Source organism: Bos javanicus, chromosome 7 (genome assembly GCF_032452875.1).
Source record: "Bos javanicus breed banteng chromosome 7, ARS-OSU_banteng_1.0, whole genome shotgun sequence".
NCBI classification, from domain to species: domain Eukaryota; kingdom Metazoa; phylum Chordata; class Mammalia; order Artiodactyla; family Bovidae; genus Bos; species Bos javanicus.
In genome coordinates this window covers 74,777,279-74,801,763 of record NC_083874.1, presented here as the reverse complement: position 1 = coordinate 74,801,763, position 24,485 = coordinate 74,777,279, and the positions used below count along the sequence as shown (strand labels likewise).

Sequence of the window (24,485 nt, the reverse complement as noted above, 5' to 3'; positions counted from 1 at the left end):
ACTGTGGTTCAAGAGATGAGACAGAAGGGTTAGAAAGATTTGACCTGAGGACTCAACCCACTGCTGCTGGCTTTGAAGACAGAAGGAGGGGGCAGGAGCCAAGGAAAGTGGTGGCCTCTGTAAGTTGGAAACAGCCTTCAGTTCATAACTAGCAACAAAATGGGGACTTCATTCCCACAGATGCCAGAAACTGAATTTACAAGCAACCCAAATGAGCAGGAAAACTTATTCACGGAGCCTCTGGAAAGGAATGAAGTCTGGAGACATTTTGATTTCAACCCAGTAAGACCTGTGTCAGAGTTAACTATACAATTATGAAATAATACATTTGAGTTGTTTAAGGCACTATATTGGTAGTCATTTGTTAAAAGCACCCAGAAAAACAATATGCTGTCTAAAGCACGGTACTCTATTTTGGTAACCAGATCATTTTTGTAACATGAGATTAATATGATTTGTATTATCGTATTATCATTTAGTGAGTACCACCCTGTGCAATGGAAATACCGCTGGCTTAGGTAAAATTAAATTATATCTCACAAATGGAAAATATAAAAGACTCTAGTGTCCTTTAAGAAAGCTGACATTACTAACTTAAGAACATCAGGGTATTGGATAAAAATATTAGCTTTGTTTTAGATCAACAATGTTAATATACCGTGCTGACCCTTTATCATCTCTCAAGAACTGCACTTGGCAGGAATCACAGAATTGATTGTTCTCAATTTTAAAGCTTAGCCTTGGCAGTCTATAATATAAGAAGTTCACAGGAGCTCAAGGAATATTTAAATCTTTTCAAATAAAAGATACTCCAAAAAAATAAAAGATACTCCAAAATGATAGGAAAATAAAAATTACTTTTTCCAGGTGAGTGCAGGCAATATTAATAGCCAAAATTAAAAGGTTACTTTGGTGCTTTCACTTGTATTAACCAATGGATGTCCTTTTCTAAGACAGTATGTTCCAGTGTATTAACTTTCCCAAAGAAATAAAAGAACAGCAATTCACATGAGCCAAAAGATCACAAGAACTGTTATGGAAGGCACAGAATTAAAGAAAACCAGGAGCCTTCAGCTCATAAAGATGGTCAGGAGGAGATTCACCATCTAAGTCTACAAAATCAACAAAAGTAGGATGTTCCATTTTAAAATGGTAGATAGAATACAGGTATGAAATTTTGTTTCCTCCCAAAACCCTAGTTAAATATATAAAGACACAAAATAACAAGGACAGGAAGAACCAAAATGAAACAAAAGTAACAAAATTTTGGAAGCTGGAAACCAAGGAAACTATGATAAAGGATTCAACCAACCCCACTCCCACCCCCACCACCCCCCAGAGCTGAAATGTAGCCAATAGTTGCAAGAGCTGAGAACCAAAGCAATTTATTCTGAAAACCCTCCAAAGACTCAGAACCGGAGTTCCCAATCTTGGGTGAAAGGCACGGAAGACGGTAGAGAAAAATGCAAAACTAGATTCCCAGATCCCCTTCCCAACACCTCGATTTCAGCACGTCTGTCCTCTGGATAGTCTTAACACAGGTGACTTCTGGAGTGGAGTACTGGAGGTGAGATGGGAGGGGTGAAGAGGGAGGCACCCACCTTAAGTCCAAAGTGAATATAATGAAAGCGGAATGCTAACTTCAGGACTTTGAGCTGTGTGGAAACTCTAACATAATCTAGCAAGGAGTTCAACATCTTGGGTCTAGGTCTCTACTGGATGAACTGCACACTGTTAAGAAAGACTGTTACATAAAAGGCAAACTTGGCTCTAACAGCAGTTCTCTATGCTACTAATTATGGAATCTCTAAGCTGTATTAAATCCAGCAGGAAGAGGATGGTATGGGAATCCCTGGATGCGGTGGGTACCACCCGCCCCAGACAGATCACCTTCTGACCCTTTCTATCTTCAGCATCTCAAGGGAGGTTAAAGGCATCACAGTGATGTATGTCAGGAAGCATTTAACAGAATCTGTTAAATCCTGTGTGCTGTTTTGGATCTGTCAGGAATTCTCTGTTCCTTATTAATTCCTGAATACTCAGGAATTAAGAGGAGAGGCAAGCCTCTCCCGGGGGCTGAGGAATCCAGGCATTTCCTTCATTAGTGTTTCTATATGGTGGTAAGTACCCTCTTCCTTCTTGTGAACCATACAGTAAAAGTGATTGTTTACAACTCTCTAATATGGATCGCCTATGTTTTGTAAGTCTGGAATTTTAATCTTTACCTCTGCTGAAAATAACTACTTTGTAAGACAGTATATATGCCCACACCATGTTGATTAAAACACCTTTGCTCTATCAGAGCTCTGGTCCCCGTGTCTTTCTCTCTCCCTCTCTCTTTTTCAGGCTGATCCCCTGGAGTGCAGAGGCTCTCTGAGTTCACTTTCCTGCCCGGGTTTCTAAGACCCTCTCGAGAAGGTGCTCTGCACCTTCACCCCATGGAGAGGGTGCCTGAGGCCTTCGTGAACAGAGCAAGCCTGGTGCCAGGGGCTTTACTGGCTTTCTTCGTAAACCAAGGAATACAGCCTCTCTCTCTCCTTTACTTTCTAGTCGGTCGACTCTGGACCACCAGGTTCCCGTCCATTAAAGGACCTCAACAGATGTGTGTAGTGCTCTGCTCCTTCTGGCAACATATGTTTTGTGATGAAACTTTCACTTTGATACACTCCCCCTGAAATGGTTTAATAGTACAGATCTCAGGCTTCTCTCTTACTAGTCACCAGACCACTGGCAGCCAGGCCTTCGCCCTCCAAGTAGGGGACTGAAAGACCCTTTTCTGAGGAATTTGACCTGCCCAAGAGAAAAAACTTGAAAATAATGACAATGGGAGCCACACCCCCACCCCCATCTACCAGTGGAAGCACTCACATGGCCCTAGAATAGTTGTTCTCCTTTGGGATGACCTTGCTCCCAAAGAATACCCGGTGATGTCTGGAAGCATTTTTGATCACACCTGTGTGGCTGGTGTCTAGTGAGTAGAGGTCAAAGGTACTATCAATCATCCTACAATGCACATGACAGTCCTCCTACACAGATATTCAGCAGTTCCAATTGTCCTTTCAGTGTCTCACTCTCAATCATGATCAGACAGCTTAACAAAGCTAAGCTTCTCTAATAGAGAAGAAAACAGATCGAGCACATGACTATCCCTCATGCTGCTGAGAGACATGTAAATACATCAGATAGACAAAGGTGCCATCTCATGCAGTCTTAGCTCATACAGCAGTTTTTTTTCTCCAATCATCCATCCTTGCCCACGGGATTCCTTGATAGCTCAGTTGGTAAAGAATTTGCCTGCAATGCAAAAGACCCCGGTTCAATTCCTGGGTCAGGAAGATCTGCTGGAGAAGGGACAGTCTACCCACTCCAGTATTCTTGGGCTTCCCTTGTGGCTCAGCGGGTAAAGAATCTGCCTGCAATGTGGAAGACCTGGGTTTGATCCCTGGGTTGGGAAGATCCCCTAGAGAAGGGAAAGGCTATCCATTCCAGTATTCTGACTCAGAGAATTCCAAGGACTGTATAGTCCATGGGGGTCACAAAGAGTCGGACACAACTGAGCGACTTGCACTATCCTATCCTCTTGTTTCAACGAAAATTATAACTACAGAAGATGAGTTCTGCAGTCAATAACCCTCATTATTCGTTCCAACTATCCAACAATTTACTACATACTCAGCACGTAAAGTCTGGGGCTGATACAGTATAAGAAGAAAAAGAAACTACTTCCTGCTCTTCAACAAGTCCAAATCTTCCTAGATAAGTTTTAGCATCTCATATTAAATTTGAAGCCTCCAAGTCCAGTTTACATTTCAAAAGGTAATGTTTTGTGAGTTCTGTAACAAACTAGGGAACTGGAATTGTAGGCACTGGGCTCATGAAAGCCTGCTATAACGTTCCATACAAACAACTAAGTCACCCTGCTGTGCAGCAGAGACTGACACAACACTGTAAATCAAACACATTTCAATTAAAAAAAAAAAAAAGGGCAGAAGACTATAAAGTCCCCACACACTCAAAAGCACATCAGTAAGAAACTGATTAAATAAACTGATTCAGTCACTGATAAAAGGGAATAAATGCAGCCATAAAAGACTACCTGGCTCCTTCTTTGGTAGTCTGGTACACACTGAATTGTGGGGGGCTGCTGATAGTGCCTCTTGGGCTGGGATGAGGTCCTTGACCAGGTGCAGTGGCCCACATGGTCACTGGCATCAAGGTCATGGCCCAGGGGTCAGGGATACTCAACCGGCTCACAGAGATCTGTGTGGTGAGGGGAACAGGAGGGGACTCGGTGTGATCCAAGAATGGCTCTTATAAATGACTTGAGCGAATGTTGAAACTAATGGGAGCTATGTTTCTCATTGTCAAAAAAGTACCTATGAGAAGACAGAAGCTAAATAAACCCTGTGGAGCAACACTAGAACTGGAGGCACTGATGTGAGTCATTGATTTCTTTATGTAGAGATGTCAAAAATGTCAAGTCTTTATGAACAGGAAAAAAGACTAAGGAACTATTCCAGACTAAAGCTAAAGCAAGTAAGAAATGCCACATGTAATCCTAGATTGGATAGACTTAGAAAGGACATCACTAGGACAACTGATGAAATGTGAATAGGGTCTATGGATTAGAGGAGATCATCGTACTGATGTTATCTTCTTGACTTCGATGCTTCTATTATAGTTATGTGGACATGTATTCTTATCTTTAAAAAACACACTTAAGTTTAGATCCTAAGTAGGTGATTAGGCACCATGACTCCAACTTACTCTTAAATGGCCCAGGAAAAAGACATATACATCATGTGTGCATGTGTTAAAAAAAAAAAAAAAAGAAAGAATAAATGACAGGAAAAATATGGCTAAATGCTGAGAGTTGGGGAATATAGGAAGGGAACTGCAGGCATTCTGTGTGGCATTATGGCAACTTTTCTGAGACTGAAATTTCAAACTGAATAGGGGAAAAAAAGGATTCTTTGTAACTATATAAATCCCAAGGCATTTTAAATGAAAAAAGCAACACACAAAAAAACTTAGTAAAATATGTATTTTGCTATCTAAATAAAAAAGGGATGCTGAGAGTATGAACATATATAGAGAGTAACATGCCAGATCTGAACTACGTTGATTTCTTCCACTGATAAAAAATTTGGGGTTTAAAGGGTATCAGGTCCAGCTAGAGAAGAAAACTTTTTTTTAATGTGAAAATCTGAATTGATTACTATGTGAAGTGAAGTGTAACTAAGGAAAAAAAAACAAACCCAGAGTACTTCAGTGGTTGCCAAATACAAGTCCCAGGCTGGTTACTTCAGAAGCACCTGAAGAACATTTATAACTACATCAGCAGGTCATCAGTTTCAGAAACTCTATTTCAGTGGGTACATCATAGCACTCGTTGCAGTAAAATTTCCCTAGTTCCTAATATAACATAACATCGTTTGGGAACTGAGGCTTTAACCAAATCACCCAGACCTGATCCCCTCTAAACCCCAAATTCTAAGTAAATTAGAAATAAATAGTTTTTGTCCAGTGAAATAAGACTATAATCTAGGGAAAGAATACTTCACAAGTGAAATCAGAAAATCTGAAAACTGGATTTGTACTGAACTCTGAATAGAAGCCAAGGCTCACTTGTTATTCTTTCTTTCTGCTTCCTTATTAAGGACTAAAAACACTGTTGAGGTCAAAGTAACCTGACTATTACCTGGTACAGAAAACACATTCACATACTCTGCATTCTTCAAAAGGAACACTCTTTGTAAATATATTACAAGAGTATAGTTATTTACTTTTCATTATGAAAAATCAGTGGGTACAAGTAAATACAGTGTCTGTAACATTTAGATTTCACGTGGTAGATTCACCAGGGCTCATTTTATTACTGTGCTTTGTATTTTAATGTACATTAACTATATTCTGCATCAGATAAGGTAATTTTACATGATAAGAAGGAAATTTTAAAAATTACAGCAACAAAACAGTTTAGATATCTGGTCCCCACATTTCAAAAACGAGAAATAAATACGAGAAAATTAAGCATTACCATGCCAGCAGTACATATTTATTATTATTCATGAATGTCAAAAGACTTACAAGGCCCATTACTATTAGTATAACTGCACATATGAAATATCACTTAGTGACATGGAGTGAAAAGGACAGTTTCATATATATTTAAAAAATACATTCACATACACACCTTCTCTCTCTCTCAAACATTCACTGTTCACTGCTACAAAAGCAGGAGGTATCAAGCTGCAGGAGTTTCAATATACATAACATGTTGAAATATCTCAAGCATAAAAACTACACTTAGGTTGCAAAAATAAAGTTTCTTTCTTCAAACATTTTGATCTGAACTCAAGCAAAGCAAACAATGAACACCAATGATTTGTATGCCATTTAACACAATTTAAAACATTAAAGGATCAACAGTTGTAAAAGTCCTGAAAATGTAGAGGTTATTTATAGGAATGAACAATGCATTTCTTCCCCCTGCCCCCCCAAAAAAAGTCTACAGCAGATGTGTTTCATCCTGGCTCTCAAATACTTGAAAATCATAATTTACTATATTCACACAGCAAATTGAGGCAGAACAAAATGAGAAAATCATTACTTCAAACGAGGCATTATTGCCCTTAAATTTCCCTAGACAATTTCACTTGTGCAAGAGCATCATTTACCTGAAAGATAATGAGTCACAATCGAAGAGCACTCATACAAAACTATTTCCTTTTTTCTTTAAAAAGTGCCATGACTTCTTGACTTCTCGTTTTAAAAAACACTACCACCACCCCCACCACCACACATACACTAATGAAAGACCGTCTGTCTCCATCTCTTGTCAATCAGGAAAGGCCAGAGTGACTCTTTGATTCCAATTCGAAATGGTGTTCGCTGGCCAATGCCCAAGGTCTCCAATCTAGAGCAATCAAGCTGAGCATTTCTCGGACGTTGTGCTCCTACGACAGGACTGTCAGTTATCTTTAAAATAAACACACAAAATAAAAAATAAATGAGAAGCTCATTGATGAGGTTTTACATTCTCTATTTCCCTTTGCCCTCAGTGCAAGGAATATGATTTGATCCCTAGAAAAATAAATAAAGCATCTGCCACAATCAAGAAAGCACTTTTTCTATAAACTTCACCAATACACATGGGCTCCTTTACACATGGCAATTTAGAGAAATTTAACAATGGAAGCTGCCAACATACAAGCAAAGTTCACTTTGATTAGATTTCATGCAAAGATGGGCTCGATAAAGGACAGAGATGGTATGGACCTAATAGAAGCAGAAGATATTAAGAAGAGGTGGCAAGAATACACAGAAGAACTGTACAAAAAAGATCTTCACGACTCAGATACTCATGATGGTGTGATCACTCACTTAGAGCCAGACATCCTGGAATGTGAAGTTAAGTGGGCCTTAGAAAGCATCATTACGAACAAAGCTAGTGGAGGTGATGGAATTCCAGTTGAGCTATTTCAGATCCTGAAAGATGATGCTGTGAAAGTGCTGCACTCAATATGCCAGCACATTTGGAAAATTCAGCAGTGGCCACAGGACTGGAAAAGGTCAGTTTTCACTCCAATCCCAAAGAAAGGCAATGCCAAAGAATGCTCAAACTACCGCACAATTGCACTCATCTTACACGCTAGTAAAGTAATGCTCAAAATTCTCCAAGCCAGGCTTCAGCAGTACGTGAACCGTAAACTTCCAGATGTTCAAGCTGGTTTTAGAAAAGGCAGAGGAACCAGAGATCAAATTGCCAACATCCGCTGGCTCATCCAAAAAGCCAGCGAGTTCCAGAAAAACATCTATTTCTGCTTTATTGACTCTGCCAAAGCCTTTGACTGTGTGGGTGACAATAAACTGTGGAAAATTCTTCAAGAGATGGGAATACCAGACCATCTGACCTGCCTCTTGAGAAACCTATATGCAGGTCAGGAAGCAACAGTTAGAACGGGAAATGGAACAACAGACTGGTTCCAAATAGGAAAAGGAGTATGTCAAGGCTGTATATTGTCACCCTGCTTATTTAACTTCTATGCAGAGTACATCATGAGAAACGCTGGGCTGGAAGAAGCACAAGCTGGAATCAAGATTGCGGGGAGAAATATCAATAACCTCAGATATGCAGATGACACCACCCTTATGGCAAAAAGTGAAGAGGAACTAAAAAGCCTCTTGATCAAAGTGAAAGAGGAGAGTGAAAAAGTTGGCTTAAAGCTCAACATTCAGTAAACGAAGATCATGGCATCTGGTCCCATCACTTCATGGCAAATAGACGGGGAAACAGTGGAAACAGTGTCAGACTTTATTTTGGGGGGCTCCAAAACCACTGCAGATGGTGACTGCAGCCATGAAATTAAAAGACACTTACTCCTTGGAAGGAAAGTTATGACCAACCTAGATAGCATATTCAAAAGCTTTACTTTACACATTACTTTGCCAAGAAAGGTCCGTCTAGTCAAGGCTATGGTTTTTCCAGTGGTCATGTATGGATGTGAGAGTTGGCCTGTGAAGAAAGCTGAGTGCCGAAAAATTGATGCTTTTGAACTGTGGTGTTGGAGAAGACTCTTGAGAGTCCCTTGGACTGCAAGGAGATCCAACCAGTCCATTCTGAAGGAGATCAGCCCTGGGATTTCTTTGAAAGGAATGATGCTAAAGCTGAAACTCCAGTACTTTGGCCACCTCATGTGAAGAGTTGACTCATTGGAAAAGACTTTGATGCTGGGAGGGATTGGGGGCAGGAGGAGAAGGGGACGAAAGAGGATGAGATGGCTGGATGGCATCACCGACTCAATGGACATGAGTTTGACTGAACTGCAGAAGTTGGTGATGGACAGGGAGGCCTGGCCTGCTGCGATTCATGGGGTCGCAAAGAGTCGGACACAACAGAGAACTGAACTGAACTGAATACTTTTAAACAACAAGAAAAATGTTATCCATAGAACACAACAGTGATGGACCTGGACTTCCAAGAAGTAAGAAGGTTACCTGTTTGTTTGTTTCGGCTGAGTACCGCTTGAGGGATCTTAGTTACCTGGCCGAGGATTGAATCTGGGCCTCAGCAGTGAAAGTGCCAAGTCTCAACCACTGGACTGCCAGGGAATTCCCAAGTAAGGTTCTAAATGCCATGTACTTACCGGTCTTAAGTGGCTGCTGGGGAGGTTGAAGGCATCTGCAATTGCACACGCCATTTCATACTTAGTCATCTGTTCGTTGCCAGACCAGTGAAAGGTTCCCTTAATTGATGGATCCTGACAAGGACACAAATAGTTCAAACTGGTTTCAAACTTTCTGAGTTGAGTGGAATAGCAACTGTGACAAGACAACTAACTTAAACAGGTCCAGGAAATATAATGTATCGTACCTTTCTGGAATGCTCTACATAAGATATCTAAAATCAAATTCCTATAAATCTCCCCAGTTAAAAATGGAAATCCATTTTAGAATTTAGCCTTAAGAATTGTTTTAAAATAAATTGTTAGTGGCTCTGATTTAGTGGAAGTCCTAAAATGATTACAGATTTTTATGAAACACAGACCAATTCAACTAGCATTTTCAATTATCCTAAGAAGCTAACACCAAAACTTAACAGAACCATTTTTCAAGATGAGTTAATTAGTCATAACATCCTTATTGTCATGGTACATATTTTTTAAAAATACACAAATTTTGATGCATTAAAAAAAAGTCACGCTACTATAAATATTCTAAAATAACTCAGTCTCTAACTTTCCTTTCTGTAGTATTCTATTTAGCTCTAACTTTTACAAATACTTAAAATGAGCTATTTTTCAAATATCTAAAAGAATAATTATAAATTATTCTTACAGTGGCTGAAACAATTAAGGTTCTTCTGTGCCACTACCTAGATCTTAAATAGACATTACTCGGTACTTAGAACAGGCTTCTTATAAGACATCAGGCAAAGAAAAATACAAGTTTTCAGTTATCTTGCAGTGAGAGAATGACAAATGGAGTCTATAGTATTTGAGAAAAAAAATCAAATATAATAGCATAAAATTTTTATTATTCATAAATATAGCTACTATCCAAGTACTTTTGCTTGGTGTCCTTCTAAATGTTTAAAAAAGCACTTCGATTCTCACCAGCATCCTCTTCTCTGCTAACTGACGACACACGGTGGCCACATCTTTGACGTGCGTGGGGAACCGTTGCTGCCAGTGGTCCATGTTTGCGGACTTGTTGCTGAACTGCACTTTATCAAACATAATAGTCACAGCACTTTCCTCAAGCCTTTCAACTTCTCCATACAGAACAGGAATTCTCAAAACAGCAGCTCCTAGAGAGTAATAAAAGCAGATAATATTTCAAAGCTCACTGGTTCTTAAATCTTGCTATAAGATCAGAGTGTGTAGATTTAAAATACATTATCACAGAAAACATGCAATATACCAGAATGACCCAGCTCACCTATTTAAACAAATGTGATCTAGAATATTTTTAAATGTCTCTGTCATGTAGGATATTTTTATAATTATATAATTTCATTACTGTGGCCATTAAAAATAAAACTGATCATGACAATTTCAACAAGTGATCCCTGATTATTCCTAAATTAAAAAAATAAATGCAATAAAGGACATTTTGGGCACAATATTCCTACATAGATTGTGTATTGCATTAATGCTAAATTTCCTAAGTGTAATAACTGCATTGTAATTATGTGAAGAACATCCTTCTTGAAGATACATGGTGAAGTACTTTGGGGTGAAATTCAACTAATTCTCTATGAGTTCAGGAAAAAAAACAGTGTACGTGTAAAACATATGGCAAAACATTAACAATTGGTGAAATCTGTATAAAGTGTATATGAGTGTTCACCACATAGTCCTTGAAATCACTGACTAAGGAATTATAAGGTATTTTATGTGGGTCAATACTAAGGAGTTATAATAGACTAGATAATTTACACTAATTGAAATTCAATGAAAACTATTTTAAATTAACTTACTAAAGAGCTGGGCAGATGACTTATGAATAACACAGGTTTGAACAGTGTGGTTCCATTTATATGCAACTTTTTTTCATGCAAAATATCATGGATAAGATGTACTGAAGTGGATACCCTATCCTTACATAGGCATAAGGTGAGTGATGGTTAACATAAGGTTAATGTGTTTTCTTAATGTTTCATAACTTCATTTTCAAAGAGTTACATTACCATACAGTATGCCTCATCTCTCTTGTAACTAGAAAAACTCTTTATCAGTCTATCATCACAGGTAAGTGGTTTTAAAAAAAAAAAATTAACAGTATTTAGCTGTATGATGAATGACTGTAATACCTATGCCAATAGTTTTATAATGATTCATTCACTAGTGTATGGCCAAGGCTACCATGAAGCAATCGTTACTGATTACACTAGGCTACCATTTACTGCTTCTTCCTTACTAATTCCTGAATCATACCTGTAAATAAATATGAATTTCTTCTTAGATTATCTGCATTTTTGATGTGTGGTCTTATAATACATGACACGTATAGTGTTTTGTACCATCTAAAACAACATTAGTGTAGTTACTGACGGACGATTCATCTTGTAAACAAATGAGGTAAACTTACAGTGTTGATACAATACTGTATTTTCTCTTATGATTTTTTAATGTTTTATTCTCTCAAGATTACTTTAGGAATAGTATATAATACATATAACACACAAAATATGTGTAAATTGACTCTCTGTTTTAGTAAGGCTTGGGTCAAGAGCTGCTGTTTAGCTGCTAAGTTGTGTCTGACTTTTTGCGACCCCATGGACGGCAGCCCACCAGGTTCCTCCATCCACAGGATTTCCCAGGCAAGAATACTGGAATGGGTTGACAGTTCCTACTCCCAGGGAACTTCCTGACCCAGGGATCAAACCTGCATCTCCTGTTTTGGCAGGAGGGTTCTTCACCACTGAGCCACCAGGGAAGACCCTCTGTCAAGAGTAGGCTGTGAGCAATTAAGTTTCTGGAATCTAAAGTTACACATGGATTTCCAAATACGCATGGGTTGGAAACACTAATCCCCAAGCTGTACAAGGGTCAGCTGTATACTAATATATATTCAAAGATGATTTCCAAAGGATAATTTATATTAATAATAATAAAAAACCTAGTCTGTATATGGTATGTATAGTAGGGGATGTTTCTCAAGGATGTAGTACAGTCTAAGGCAATAGTTTCAGTGCAAAGGATCATTAAATCAGGTATTATGCAGCCACTGATATGAAAAAGATATCCTAGAGATGGCTCCATAAGAACTGAAATGCATGTATGTGGGGGGAGAAAAATCAGTTTATAAAACAATATGCACAGATGTTTAGAAATCCACAAAAAACACTTCCATAACCACATTTAGTGCTTCTCTGAGGAAGCACTCTAAGAGAACTCTACAGTTTTAGATTAAAAAAAAAAAAATTTAAGGAGGTTATTTCTTTTATAATTAACACATTAATGTGTGTGTGTGTATATATACAAACCTTTTCATTATAGGGGACTGGAATGCAAAAGTAGGAAGTCAAGAAACACCTGGGGTAACAGGCAAACACACAGGAAAAAAGAAAAACCATACAAATGACTGTGGATATACAAACACAGGAAAAAAATTAACCATCCAAATGACAGAATACTGCAAGCTAAGAAAAATGATACTGATCTTTTTTTTTTTTTTTTGGAAGATTACAAAAATCTGATTTACTTTCTATCTATAATGGTATTCATGTACACACTGATACTGGAAATGGTCTGAAAGGATTCATAAACTCTCCAGGATTTCAAAAATTCTTGTTTTTCTTGTTAACTACATTCCCTAGTTTTTCTCCAATGGATCTATGCTCCTTGACTAAAACAAAACAAAAAAAAAACAACAACAGGAACTTCTTCCCTGGTGGTCCAGTGGTTAAGAATCCGCCTTCCAATGCAGGAGATGTGGGTTCAATCCCAGGTCCAGGAAGTAAGATCCCACATGCCACAGAGCAACTAAGTCCATACATCACAACTAAGACCCGGCACAGCCAAGTAAAGAAAAACCACTAAATAAGTATTTAAAAAATTAAGATACAGACGCGCATACACACAAATCTTAAACAAAAAGGAATCCTCAAAAAGAGTCAGGAACTAACTAAAGAGATGTGTCTTACCTAAATTGTTCTCCAGGACGGCCTTTTCTCCTTCTAATTTTGTTTTGCCATATAGATTTAGGGGATTTGGTATGTCTTCCTCTCTATAAGGTGGGTTTGTTCCATCAAAAACATAATCAGAGCTAATGTAGATTAGAAATGCTCCAATTGCAGCTACCAAAAAAAAAAAAAAGAGAGAGAGAGAGAGAAAATAATCTATTAAATTACTATACAACCTGATGCTTTACTGGAATTTGTAACAGCTTATTCATCAAAAGTATAACAAATTTCTTATAAGCCATCTACAAAATTTTAATATTTGCACACTCAGCGATCACTTAATTTTTATGAAGATTTTATAAAGTCTTCATTACCTGCTTCCTTTGCTAAATTCCCAGAAGCATCCACATTAAGTTGAGAAGCAGCATCTGGGTGATTTTCTACAACATCTGGCCTTCTCTCTGCTGCACAGTGTACGATGACATGGGGCTAGAAGTTAAGCATTGATGTGTTTTTAGCCCAAAAAGGAATAAAAACAGAAGAACTATAGCCTTCCAACAGTAAGTTAATTCGTAGAAACATGTTTATTAAAACATTCCTTCAACTAAAGAATCTAATTTTTAATGTGGTTTTGTCACACTTCCCTTTTTCAACGTTCAAACTTCCTTAAAAATATACATAGGCCCTGAGAAGGAAAGAGCAATCGAGCAATCCCTAGGCAAAATCAGACAAAACTCTGGGGCAACAACCAGGCTTCTAAATCAAAATAAGCTTCATCCCCTCATCTGAGCGGGAGAAAAGGGCAATCATTTATGTAATTCATATGACCTAAATATTTAGTTAAGTCTGTGGGAAAGGGAGAGGAATAGCAATTGCAAATTAAATTCATAAATTCTAATCTCTTAACTTCATCATTTAAAGAAAATTAAGCATCCATAAAAACTTATATTGCCAGTTAAGTATGCTAAGCAGTGTGTGAGGATCAAGGATTTCACAATCTAATGGAAAAAATGGGTATGTAAAGAGACCGTTTCAATACTGTATAACATGAAGGTCCTTGGTAGAGACCGGGCATCTACTTCCCAGAGGAGCTGAGTCAGAGTTAAGTTTTGGGAAGACCAGTAATCAAAAGGGCTCATGTGCCCAAACACGAAACTTCCTTCTCCTCAGAAACTGCTTGAAGAAGCATGATCTGAAAGTTGCTTTCAAACTTACATGTGCATAAACTAGGATGGTTCTTAAAATGTGCAGTCCTAGGCTCTACCATAGGCTTACTGAATGAAAATTTTTGGGAGTGAGATATAAGAACAAGTTTTCCAAGTGATTCTGATGCAATGTTCTTTGGGTCGTATTTTTAGAAAGAACTTGAATTTCCGATTTCACCTCAAGAGCTGTAACAAAACCTAATTCTTTCTATAACTTTTCTGCGACCATGGCCAACGAGTTGTTTAACTTCTCTGAGCCTTTGTGATTTCTAAAATGGAAATGAGTCCCTTGGACTGCAAGGGGATCAAACCAGTCAATCCTAAAGGAAATCAACCTTGAATATAGAGTAGAAAGACTGATGCTGAAGCTGAAGCTCCACTATTCTGGCCACCTAATGCAAACAGCGGACTCACTGGAAAAGACCCTGATTCTGGGAAAGATTGAGGGCAGGAGGAAAAGGGGGCAAGAGAGCATGAGATGGTTGGATAGCATCACCGACTCAATGGACATGAGTCTGAGCCAATTCTGGGAGATAGTGAAGGACAGGGAAGCCTGTCCTTCAGATGTGCTGCAGGCAATGGGGGTCACTAAGTCGGCAACTAAACAACAAAAACAGATATGAGAACAACTATTTTGCAGTGTTGTAAGGTTAACAGATACTATTTTCAAAAGGATTTGTAGTGGAAGGAGAGGGTGGGACAAAATTGAGAGAGTAGCAATGACAGATATACCACCATGTATAAAATAGCTAACTAATGGGAAGCTGCTATATTTAACATAGGGAGCACCGCTCTGTGACAACCTTAAGAAGTAGAAATGGGGCGGGTGGCTCAAGAGGGAGGGGATAAACACATACATACACACACATACACACACACACGGCTCATCTGTGTAGTTTTACCGCAGAAACCAACACAACATTGTAAAGCAATTATCCTCCAGTTAAAAATAAAAAATACAGAAGCAAATATTTTTACCCTCAAAACAAGAAAAGGATTTGCACAGAAAGTGGTACTTAGAAGAGTAATTCTCAAACAGAAGCTTTTTACAAAATGCTTAATTTTCTGCCTTTTGTTAACCTATATCTCAACCTAATTTTTCTAAGGATGACATACTTTTCCACCCCCTCAAAAAAAGAAAAAATGTGCACTGTATACTATTGTTGCTTAATAGGTTAGAGCTTAAGTACTATAACTTCCTTGAGAACAACAATTTTTATATCACCCAGACAGAATCACTGCAGATAGTGACTGCAGCCATGAAATTAAAAGACGCTTGCTCCTTGGAAGAAATGCTATGAAGAACCTAGACAGCACACTGAAGAGTATAGACATTGCTTTGCCAACAAAGGTCCATCTAGTCAAGGCTATGGTTTTTCCAGTGGTCATGTATGGATGTGAGAGTTGGACTATCAAGAAAGCTGAGCACCGAAGAATTAATGCTTCTGAACTGTGGTGATGGAGAAGACTCTTGAGAGTCCCTTGGACTATAAGATTAAACCAGTCAATTCTAAAGGAAATCAGTCCTGAACGTTCATTGGAAGGACTGATGCTGAAGCTGAAACTCCAATACTTTGGCCACCTGACGCGAAGAACCAACTCACTGGAAAAGACTCTGATGCTGGGAAAGATTGATGGCAGGAGGAGAAGGAGATGACAGAGGATGAGATGTTTGGATGGCATCACCAACTCAATGCACGTGAGTCTGAGTAGGCTCTGGGAGTTGCTGATGGACAGCGAAGCCTGGCATGCTGCAGTCCACGGGGTCGCAAAGAGTTGGACATGACTGAGTGACTGAACTGAGACAATTCTTAATAGTTTCTTCCTTACCAGCTGAGCTACCAGGAAAGCCCCTTAATAGTTTACTTATGCTTTAAAATAAACCATACCTGAAAATCATAAATGATGTGATGAACTGCATTAGAATCCAAGAGATTGACCTGCTCAAATTTTGGTCTTGCTCTTCTAAAACCACAGCCAACGGCATGCCAATTATTCTGCTGAAATTCTTTGTACACAGCTCTGCCAAGAAGCCCAGTGGCACCAGTAATGAGAACCCGCCTGTTGGGGATGTTAACTTCCTCCTAAAATGTGAAAGAGAAGAAAAGAAGTAATTAATTTGAAAATAGCCTCTCAACAAAATTAGCCACCATCTTCATTCAACTAAATATTTCAAGTCTGAGTTGTCTGCTTCACGTCCCATATGTATAACTCTTAAGTTAGAACGAAGATCAAACTGCATCAGTAAGTATGTCACTTAAGAGAAAGTTTTAATAATCCTTCCCAAGAAAAGGAACCTAAGATGATACTGCAAGGAATCACCTAGTCAAACAGATTTAGATTTCCTAACAGTAATAATGGAAAAACTTAATTTTTAGGATCAATGATGTCCAAAGTAGTAATAACCATCAACTTTATGTTCTTCTATTTATAAAAATGCAGTTTAAAGCTTACTTATTTCTGCCCTGATTAAATATTAGGGTTATTCTGCGAACATGTTTCCAAACCGACAGTTTTGCTCTTCAATTTTTAATCTCAAGTTTTCTTTTAAACCTCATTATTGGGATATGTCCAAATTAGAGAATTTCATATTTCATAGAAATTTATGTGGAAGAAAAATAAATTTGGTCCTTATAGAACTAACATTCTAACTAAACTTGTAAATATTCCTACACTGACTCTAAATTTACCTATATAGACCAGTTAAAACTAATAAAACATAAGTAGAGGATAAAAAAAAAATAAATATTTTAAACTGATCTATGTTACTATTGTGAAAAAGGAAAAATTCCTCACACACTGAGATAAAAAAAAAAAACTACTATTTAGGAAACAATTCCAATTATCTATACATAGAAATTTCCCTTCTTCCCAAGACAGGTTAACGCCAAATATCCTCACAGACATTTGAATTAAGAAAACACTATTCAAAACAAAAAACAGTTTTTATTAGCGTATCAACTTGAAGCCTTTTAAATTTGAAATGTTGGTTTAGTCACTTAATTCTGAGCTGTCAAAAACCTTAAGTATACACACAATACCCAAAGATCTTTTTCCCCAGCCCTCAAGACAGCTAATTTAACAGACTATACTTGAAAAAGAAAAAGAAGAAAAAAAAAAAAGGCCACCTAAATCAAGTATGTCTATCAAAGGAAAAACCAGAAATGAAAGGGCTGAAACAGAAACCAGAAACAGAATGAAGGCTAAGTTTTTAAAGATATTTCTTCCTTAGTTCACCACATTTCAAGATGTTTTAGAAGCTGAAGAAAAATTCATCTAGGCTCTCTCTTGCAAAACTTGGCTCTAAGTCAAACAATCTATGCAAACAAAGATTTAAGCCAGCAAAATATTTTCTTTGAATTTTTGGCAAGAAAACAGCCCTGCAAAGACTGCAATTGTTAAAGAGGTTAAAACAGGCCAGGTTTAGTAGAGACACAATCAGAAAACAATTTGCACAGGATAAATACCATAAAGATCCCTGGGAAAATATTATAAAGGCCTATGAGTTGGTTTCTTCTGAGTTTCTCATGTCACTCTAAAGAAGGAAAGGAATAGACAGTGGTTCTTGGATCAGTGGTTCACAGGCAAACGCCTAGGACAGGAATCAACTGGAAGGCTTTCAGATCCAGTAGATTTGGAATGAGGCCTGATAATCGGCATTTCTAACAAGTTTCCAGGTGGTGCTGATGCTGGTGATTTGGAAACTGAACTTGAGAATTCCAGGAACATCCAAGACCTTCCTAAAGATAGCTCTGACTCAAACAAATAAAAACAAACTGCCATTTACCCTTCCAGAAGCAACAACCTCGTTACCCTTTTCCCCTTAAAAAGGAAAACTAGAAAAAGAAGTCAAAGACCAAACATCATGCTTGTAGTAACCACAAAATTACTGAACAGTAAAATAAGATCTCTGTGTACTTCACTGGTGAGTGAAGCACATTTTTTCTTCATTTATCATCTGTTAAATGAAGGAAATAAAGATGCATCTTACAAATGTGTTTGGCAGTCTTTTTGCCTTTTCAGTGCATCTTAAGAGTCCAGATAATCTCACAATTGAGTGCATCTTAGATTTGATGAAATATAGTATTAAGTTACAAACACAGCGAGGGTCTTTAAGGCATATAAGATTCTTCACTTTAAAATAGTATGGGTGGTTGCATGGAGAAGATACAAACTCTGTACAGCCTGGGATAATTTGTAAGCTCCCTGGAAGAAAATAGTTCAATAGTTACCTAGTGGTAAGATGTCAGTGTGCAATAATTTTCTATATTAAAAGAGCAGAGAACTGAAGTGCAAGCATTTTCTGAAACAAAGAGATTCTGCACAATCCTCTTCTTGCAAATTCTCATGTGAGAGTTTTCCAAAGCGAGGAACCTTAAATCTAAAGATGTCACAGGTTTTGCCCACAGTAAAAGGAAAAAGGTTGGAAACACAACTGGTGTCCTTTTGCTTCTATCTATCGTCTAGTCAAATGCATGCTGAGTTTTGTCTCAATCCTTTGAACTTATACTTGGTTTCTTGATGACTCAATTTTATCTTCTCTGCCACAAATTGTGGCATTAAGAAGTTACTCCAACTCTACTAATGTAACTTGCTGGTAAAAGTATGCATTTGGACAGATGATTAAGGCTCTTACAGCTTTACAATCCTATAATTCTAACATTTTCCATATTACCCTTCCCATAGAAGATATCCGAATAAACTGAAAGAAGTCTTGTTTAAAGTAACTTTTCTTCTTTTCATACAGTTCTCTTTGGAGACTCAATCAGCATGTTCTGTCACAGTACAGAAGCCAAAACAAGAAGTTTTCATTCAGATTACAAGTTTTTTGGTGGTTGGCAAATAAAATACACATCACTCTGAAATTAACAGAAGTCAAAACAAAATATCTCTATTTTTGAGTCTCTATAACAGAACTCCACCTGAAGCATCTTAAAGCACAGTCTTGATTCTTTTAAAACCAGGGAAATATTCCTCTGAAAATAATTTCGGCTCATTACTCTATAAATTACTTTACTTCTGCCAAACACAGGAATGTCCAACACCTCGAGGAACTCTAAATGAGGAACAAAAAGCTGCGTAGTTAACAAGCATAATTAAGACCTGAAGATATTCTGTCTTCCTGAAAAGTCTATTTTTCAGTTTTTATTCTTATTAGTCAAGTATATTAAACATGACTTTAATTTGCATCTGCCTCTTCTCCCACCAACTCACAGATTTACAGAATTCAGTAACACCAGGTGACCAGATTTATACATACACACACACACAAAACAAAATGTTTGAAAAAGTAAGTACATATAAATAAATGAAGAGTCATAGCTCTTATTATGCCATCAAATCAAATAATAGCCAATTCTAAGGTACAGGACAATAAAAGGCTCTTCCAAAATGATCCAAAACAGTACTCTGGGACAGTGGTTTCTACTTTAGCACACTTGGATTAACTTCTACTAAAAATGTCCTAGAGAAAGTCAAGAGTGAAATATCACAAATATCTAAAGTAGGATCTTCTTAAGTTTTAGTGATAATTATACTTTGCTATTTTCAGAACCTCTTCAATTTGGCAAAGTTTCACATTGATTTATTTGATTCTCACAACATTCCCCTAGAGATAGATCTTTGAGTAGACACTCCTGGACTTTGAGAAGCTTTTTAAAATACCTAGGTGACACTGGTCTAAACTCCCACTGTCACTCTATTGTACCCCACAGCCAGTAATATGAACAGGAACCACCACAGTTTATTCCTGTGACATAAACTATAGAACAGTCCCACTACTACAGGTTCTGAGAGAAGCAAATACGTGTTAAGCCTTTGGTTGTGTAATTTGAATGAAGGAAAACGCATTTTCATTTGTCTACTGAACTCACTGTTAAAACTGATTAACCTTTATATACACACACATGCATGCCCAGTGCACATACACACATACATAAACAAGCAATATGCAACTTTAGGGACTCAGCATTGTGAGGGGGTACACAGGAGCGAAACAGAAGATCAAACAGCCCATCCATTCTAACTTTACTCCCCAAATCCCAAAATGACTTGAAAACACTAAATATGCTATATTTTGAAGGTGTAAAAATTTTGCATTCTCAACAACAGCCATCACTTACACCTTCTCTTAAATCCTTAAGATATACTGATTTTGGCGTGAACATTCTTCTTATTCCCAGGGCTAAATATCCTATGGACTGATGAATACTGAGGGGCCTGGGATGAAATAGAGATTGGGGTTTATGGAGATTTATGCAATCTCTGCAGTGGTTCAAAGCTTGAGACAGTCAAAGAGATTGTACTTGAATCCCAGCTGCAATCTTACTGAATGAACTTGGACCAAAGACCTGCTCTCTTAGTCTCAAATATCTGTAAAATGGAACAAAACAAATAATGCATATAAAGTGCACAACAGTGCCATGCATAAACTAAGAGTTCAGGTCTTATCTCCAATCCTGTTACTACTTCTGAAAAGCCACATGGCTCCTTTTTTTCCTCAGAGATACGAACAGTTAAGATCAAAAGATATGAACAAAGGATAAAAACGAAATTTAGAAAAAGTCAAAACAGCTCGGAAAACCCCTCTTCATTCCTGAGAGGAGAGACGGGAGGCTAGAAAGTGAAACCCGACCTAACCATTTCCTGTCGCAGTGGCTGAGAAACAAAACACAGAGGAGTGTGCACCGAGGTAAACAAACTCGGCGGCGCCGCCCTAGTCTCCTGGGGCCTCCGACTCTGGGAGGATGCGTCTGGAAAACCACTCGAGCCCCCGCCACCAGACTTCCCGCTCAGCGCACTTGGTTACCACGAGACGTCTCCCCACCCCGCAAGACCCGGGGCGACTCCCTCACCTCCACCAACCGGCAGTCCCCGGGAACAAAGTGGATAGAGAGCTCTTTCTCCCGGCCCACCATGCCCGCCGTCTTTGCGCTGTCGTCGCCGCCGCCGCCGCAGCGACCGCCACTTCCTTCAGCCCGGGATCGCGGCGGGCCGCAGCTCCAACCCCTTCGGCCCGCCTACCCTAGGTCCGGGCCAGCCCCCTTTCACCGCTTCCGGCTTCCGCCGCCAAGACCGCGCTTCCTGATTGGCCACGCTCCGCCGACGCCCCTGAAAGGAGGCGGGCGCGTTCGGGAGGCTCCCAGCCCACGCGCCAACTCTTAAAGGGATACACAAAACAAAGGCCCTGGTCTTAAACTGGGAATACGAGTTTTGTTTAGAGGCCGGCAGGGGACGGGAGGGGGACACGGGGGGCGGGGGTCAAGAATATTTTGTGTGTTCTTCCTTCTCGACTAGGTAAGGAGTGAATTGGATTGCTCAGACTGCGGTGTCTAAGAATCAACTGGGCACGTGATACATAAAGCGGGATGGAGGTGGTGGTGTAGTCGCTAAGTCGTGTTCGACTCTTGCGATTCCACGGACAGAAGAGCCTGGCAGTCTACAGTCCATGGGATTCTCCAGGCAAGAACACTGGAGTGGGTTGCCCTTTCCTTCTCCAGGGGATCTTCCCAACCCAGGGATCGAACCCGGATCTCCTGCATTGTGGGCGGATTCTTTACCAACTGAACTACAAGGGAAGCCCCATAAAACGGGATGAAACACTTCAAAGTCTTGGTGGGAAGAGTGAAGCGGGGAGAGGAGGCGGCACAACGCGTCTGTATCTCTAGAGCATTAAGTTTTTCTTGAGAGATTGAAAGACTGAAATAAAAATAATAAGTATTGATATCTGCGTCATTAACACTTAAAGAACCCATTTGTCTTTCTGGCATGCCAGAAAGTTGTACGCGTGAAATTCCGAACGTGTCAAACTCTTAACTAGTTAAAAATAAAAACACGTAGGGGGCTGGGGGACGAATTATTTGGTTGCCCCTTCAAAGCAAGGATTCTCGGACTTTTATCAGTAATTGCTGAATGAGTTATTGTAGGAGCCTGGCGGGCTACAGTCCATGGGGTCGCAGAGTCAGACACAACTTTGCGACTAAACAATGATTGGGACCCTACATTTAGTGAACTTTAACCGGAGTCAAGATCAGCCTTTGAGAAGCACCGCCTTACAGGTTGCAGCGTCAAGCTACGCGAGGCGAACCTCCACTACCAAGAAAAGTAAAAGAACTAGTAGAGAGTCATGCTGAACCGTCTACCACCTGGATTACGCTTTTTTCAAGTGACAGATCAAAAACGGCCCTATTAGGCAACTGCAACTGATTTCCAGTTCAAACCCGAAAAGCCGGGATGCCTGTGAAATTTACTCGCAAAAAACCCGAGCATGGATCTCATAGGTTTTGTCAAATTTGAACGTAAATCTGTACTGTTCTTGTCCAGACACGCAGGATACCAAAACCTTAAAAGTCGCCCACAAACGTGATTACTGCTTGGGTCTTTCTAAAACATATTTTCATACACCTTTTTTGGTTTAATCTTAGAGCTCAACATTAAGCAGCCTTTAAAAAATTTTTTTCCACGTCTGAGTCCGGTGACTTTCTTTCCTACTCAACCCTCCAAAAGAACTCATTTCCTAATTACTGTAAGAATAAAGTTTCTTTTGAACTGAAACAAGAGAGACTGAGCCTTCACACTTTTCTATTTTTGTTTTACTCCAGGCTGTTAATCAATTTAGCATTATTTAGAGTCCTTGAGAGAAAAGCTCCAACGCGAAACCATGCATAATTTGCAAACAACAAAGAAATGGTGTGGGTGTTGGGGGAGCAGATTCAAGATCCTCTTGATCGTTTTTTAAAAGTAATTTTTGTGAAGTTTCTAGTTGCAACGGTAATGCAATCTAATCTTTCCAGAAAAAAAAAATTCTGTCCTACTCGAAGACGATTTAAGGACTTGCATATGCAATTAGCATTTTGATTCTCAGAGCAGCCTTATCTGGAGTGAGGAACAAAAAGAGTTTACTTGCCTACATTTGAGGATCTGGTTTAATATTTGCCAGATAAAACTTGGGTATGGTTCTAGGGGCACATCTTCGTACATGGGTTTTAATCATCCTTTTTAAAAATGGAAGTTTCTACATGAATAAAAACGCCATTGTTATACAGACAATATCCAAGTTCGTGTGGTGGCTAAGTCTATAAATTTAAATAGAGCAATCTAGAGATAAAAGTTAGGTTAGCAGGTTCATTTCTTGCCAAGACAAAGAAAGCCTGGAGCACCCAACTATAGATAAAAGCGTTATTTCTATAGAACCTTCACCTACATGAATGCATTTTAATCTGGTTAAGTGAAACTGCTGTTTTGGGTTATTTTTGTCGATTGAGACTTAGCTGAGCTCTCCATACAGGGTCAATAATTAAAGCTGTTTAATTATTCCAAGTCCCAAAGTTATAAGTCTTAAATGAAAGACTTTTTTTTAAAAAACACCCTTTTCGGCTTTTACGTTCCCAGACGTTCACTGGGATTCTTGTAAAGAAACTCTATAAAACTCCAGACTGCTTTTCTTGAATAGCTCACTCTTACCTGTTCCATGTTCTCTGGCATTTCAGGCATGATTCCAAAATTATCTGAGGAAAAAGATTTGAGATGGGTTTCAGCCTCTGCCTCCTCGGACCGGGTCTTTGTTCTGCCTGCAGAGAGCGTAGGCACGCGAAAACGTGAGCCACAGCTTCACTCGACCTTTGAAATTAGCATTTTGAGTCGGATCCCAGAATCTCGTGCAGCATTCCACATTGCAGTAAACTGGCAGCTGATTCCCCGTGGCAGTCTTGAAAATACCCAATGAGAAGTTTCATGTTGTGCTGCCAGCCAAATAAGGTCCATTATCAAAACCATTAGGAGAACCAACTTAGAAAGAAATATAGATACAACCACAAAAAGCTTCCTGTGAAGACTTGTTGCAATTTTCTCTTGTGAAAGAAAAGCAAGAGCCAGCAGTTGGAAAGCACGCAGGCCATGCAATTGATTCCTATTCTGAAATAGTTTATTGAGTTATGTCTGATTACAACAGAATCCGTTTGGTAAAGTTCTCCAGTGGTTTCTAATTAATTATTTCAAAGGACCGGTAAAAGGCACTTGTGGTAACAATACGCAGATGTTAAAAACCAACAGGTTATTTCCATTAATATGTCCTGTCCCGTTTGAGGAAATGGTGGGTGGAGTAATTTAAATTTGGCTGAGCTTTAAGGACTCCTGTTTCCGTGATTCCC

At 38.9% G+C, this 24,485-nt stretch overlaps 1 protein-coding gene across 2 annotated transcripts; it reads right to left on the bottom strand.

The window, feature by feature from the left end:
• Positions 1-6,029: 6,029 nt before the first annotated feature.
• Positions 6,030-24,171, bottom strand: MAT2B (methionine adenosyltransferase 2 non-catalytic beta subunit). Of its 2 annotated transcripts, none has more exons than XM_061424268.1 (7): positions 23,800-24,171; positions 16,227-16,421; positions 13,507-13,621; positions 13,154-13,306; positions 10,119-10,312; positions 9,150-9,263; positions 6,030-6,981 (listed from the first exon to the last, which is right to left on the bottom strand). In XM_061424268.1, exons 1-7 carry the CDS (start codon positions 23,827-23,829, stop codon positions 6,811-6,813), a joined length of 972 nt encoding a protein of 323 aa, XP_061280252.1. In that variant the 5' UTR covers positions 23,830-24,171; the 3' UTR covers positions 6,030-6,810. The 2 variants fall into 2 exon arrangements, with proteins under 2 accessions (XP_061280252.1, XP_061280251.1); XM_061424267.1 differs by lacking the exon at positions 23,800-24,171 and adding an exon at positions 21,192-21,370.
• Between the last annotated feature and the right edge of the window lie 314 nt (positions 24,172-24,485).

What these genes read in the sequence shown, in the direction of transcription:
- MAT2B (XM_061424267.1), bottom strand. Translation starts at nt 21,254, where the DNA reads ATGGTGGGCCGGGAGAAAGAGCTCTCTATCCACTTTGTTCCCGGGGAC. An exon ending in GAATTTAGCAAAGGAAGCAG is followed by an intron (nt 13,307 to 13,506) that starts GTAATGAAGACT and finishes TTTTTTTGGTAG; the next exon opens with CTGCAATTGGAGCATTTCTA. An exon ending in CCAGCAGCCACTTAAGACCG is followed by an intron (nt 6,982 to 9,149) that starts GTAAGTACATGG and finishes TTTATTTTAAAG; the next exon opens with ATAACTGACAGTCCTGTCGT.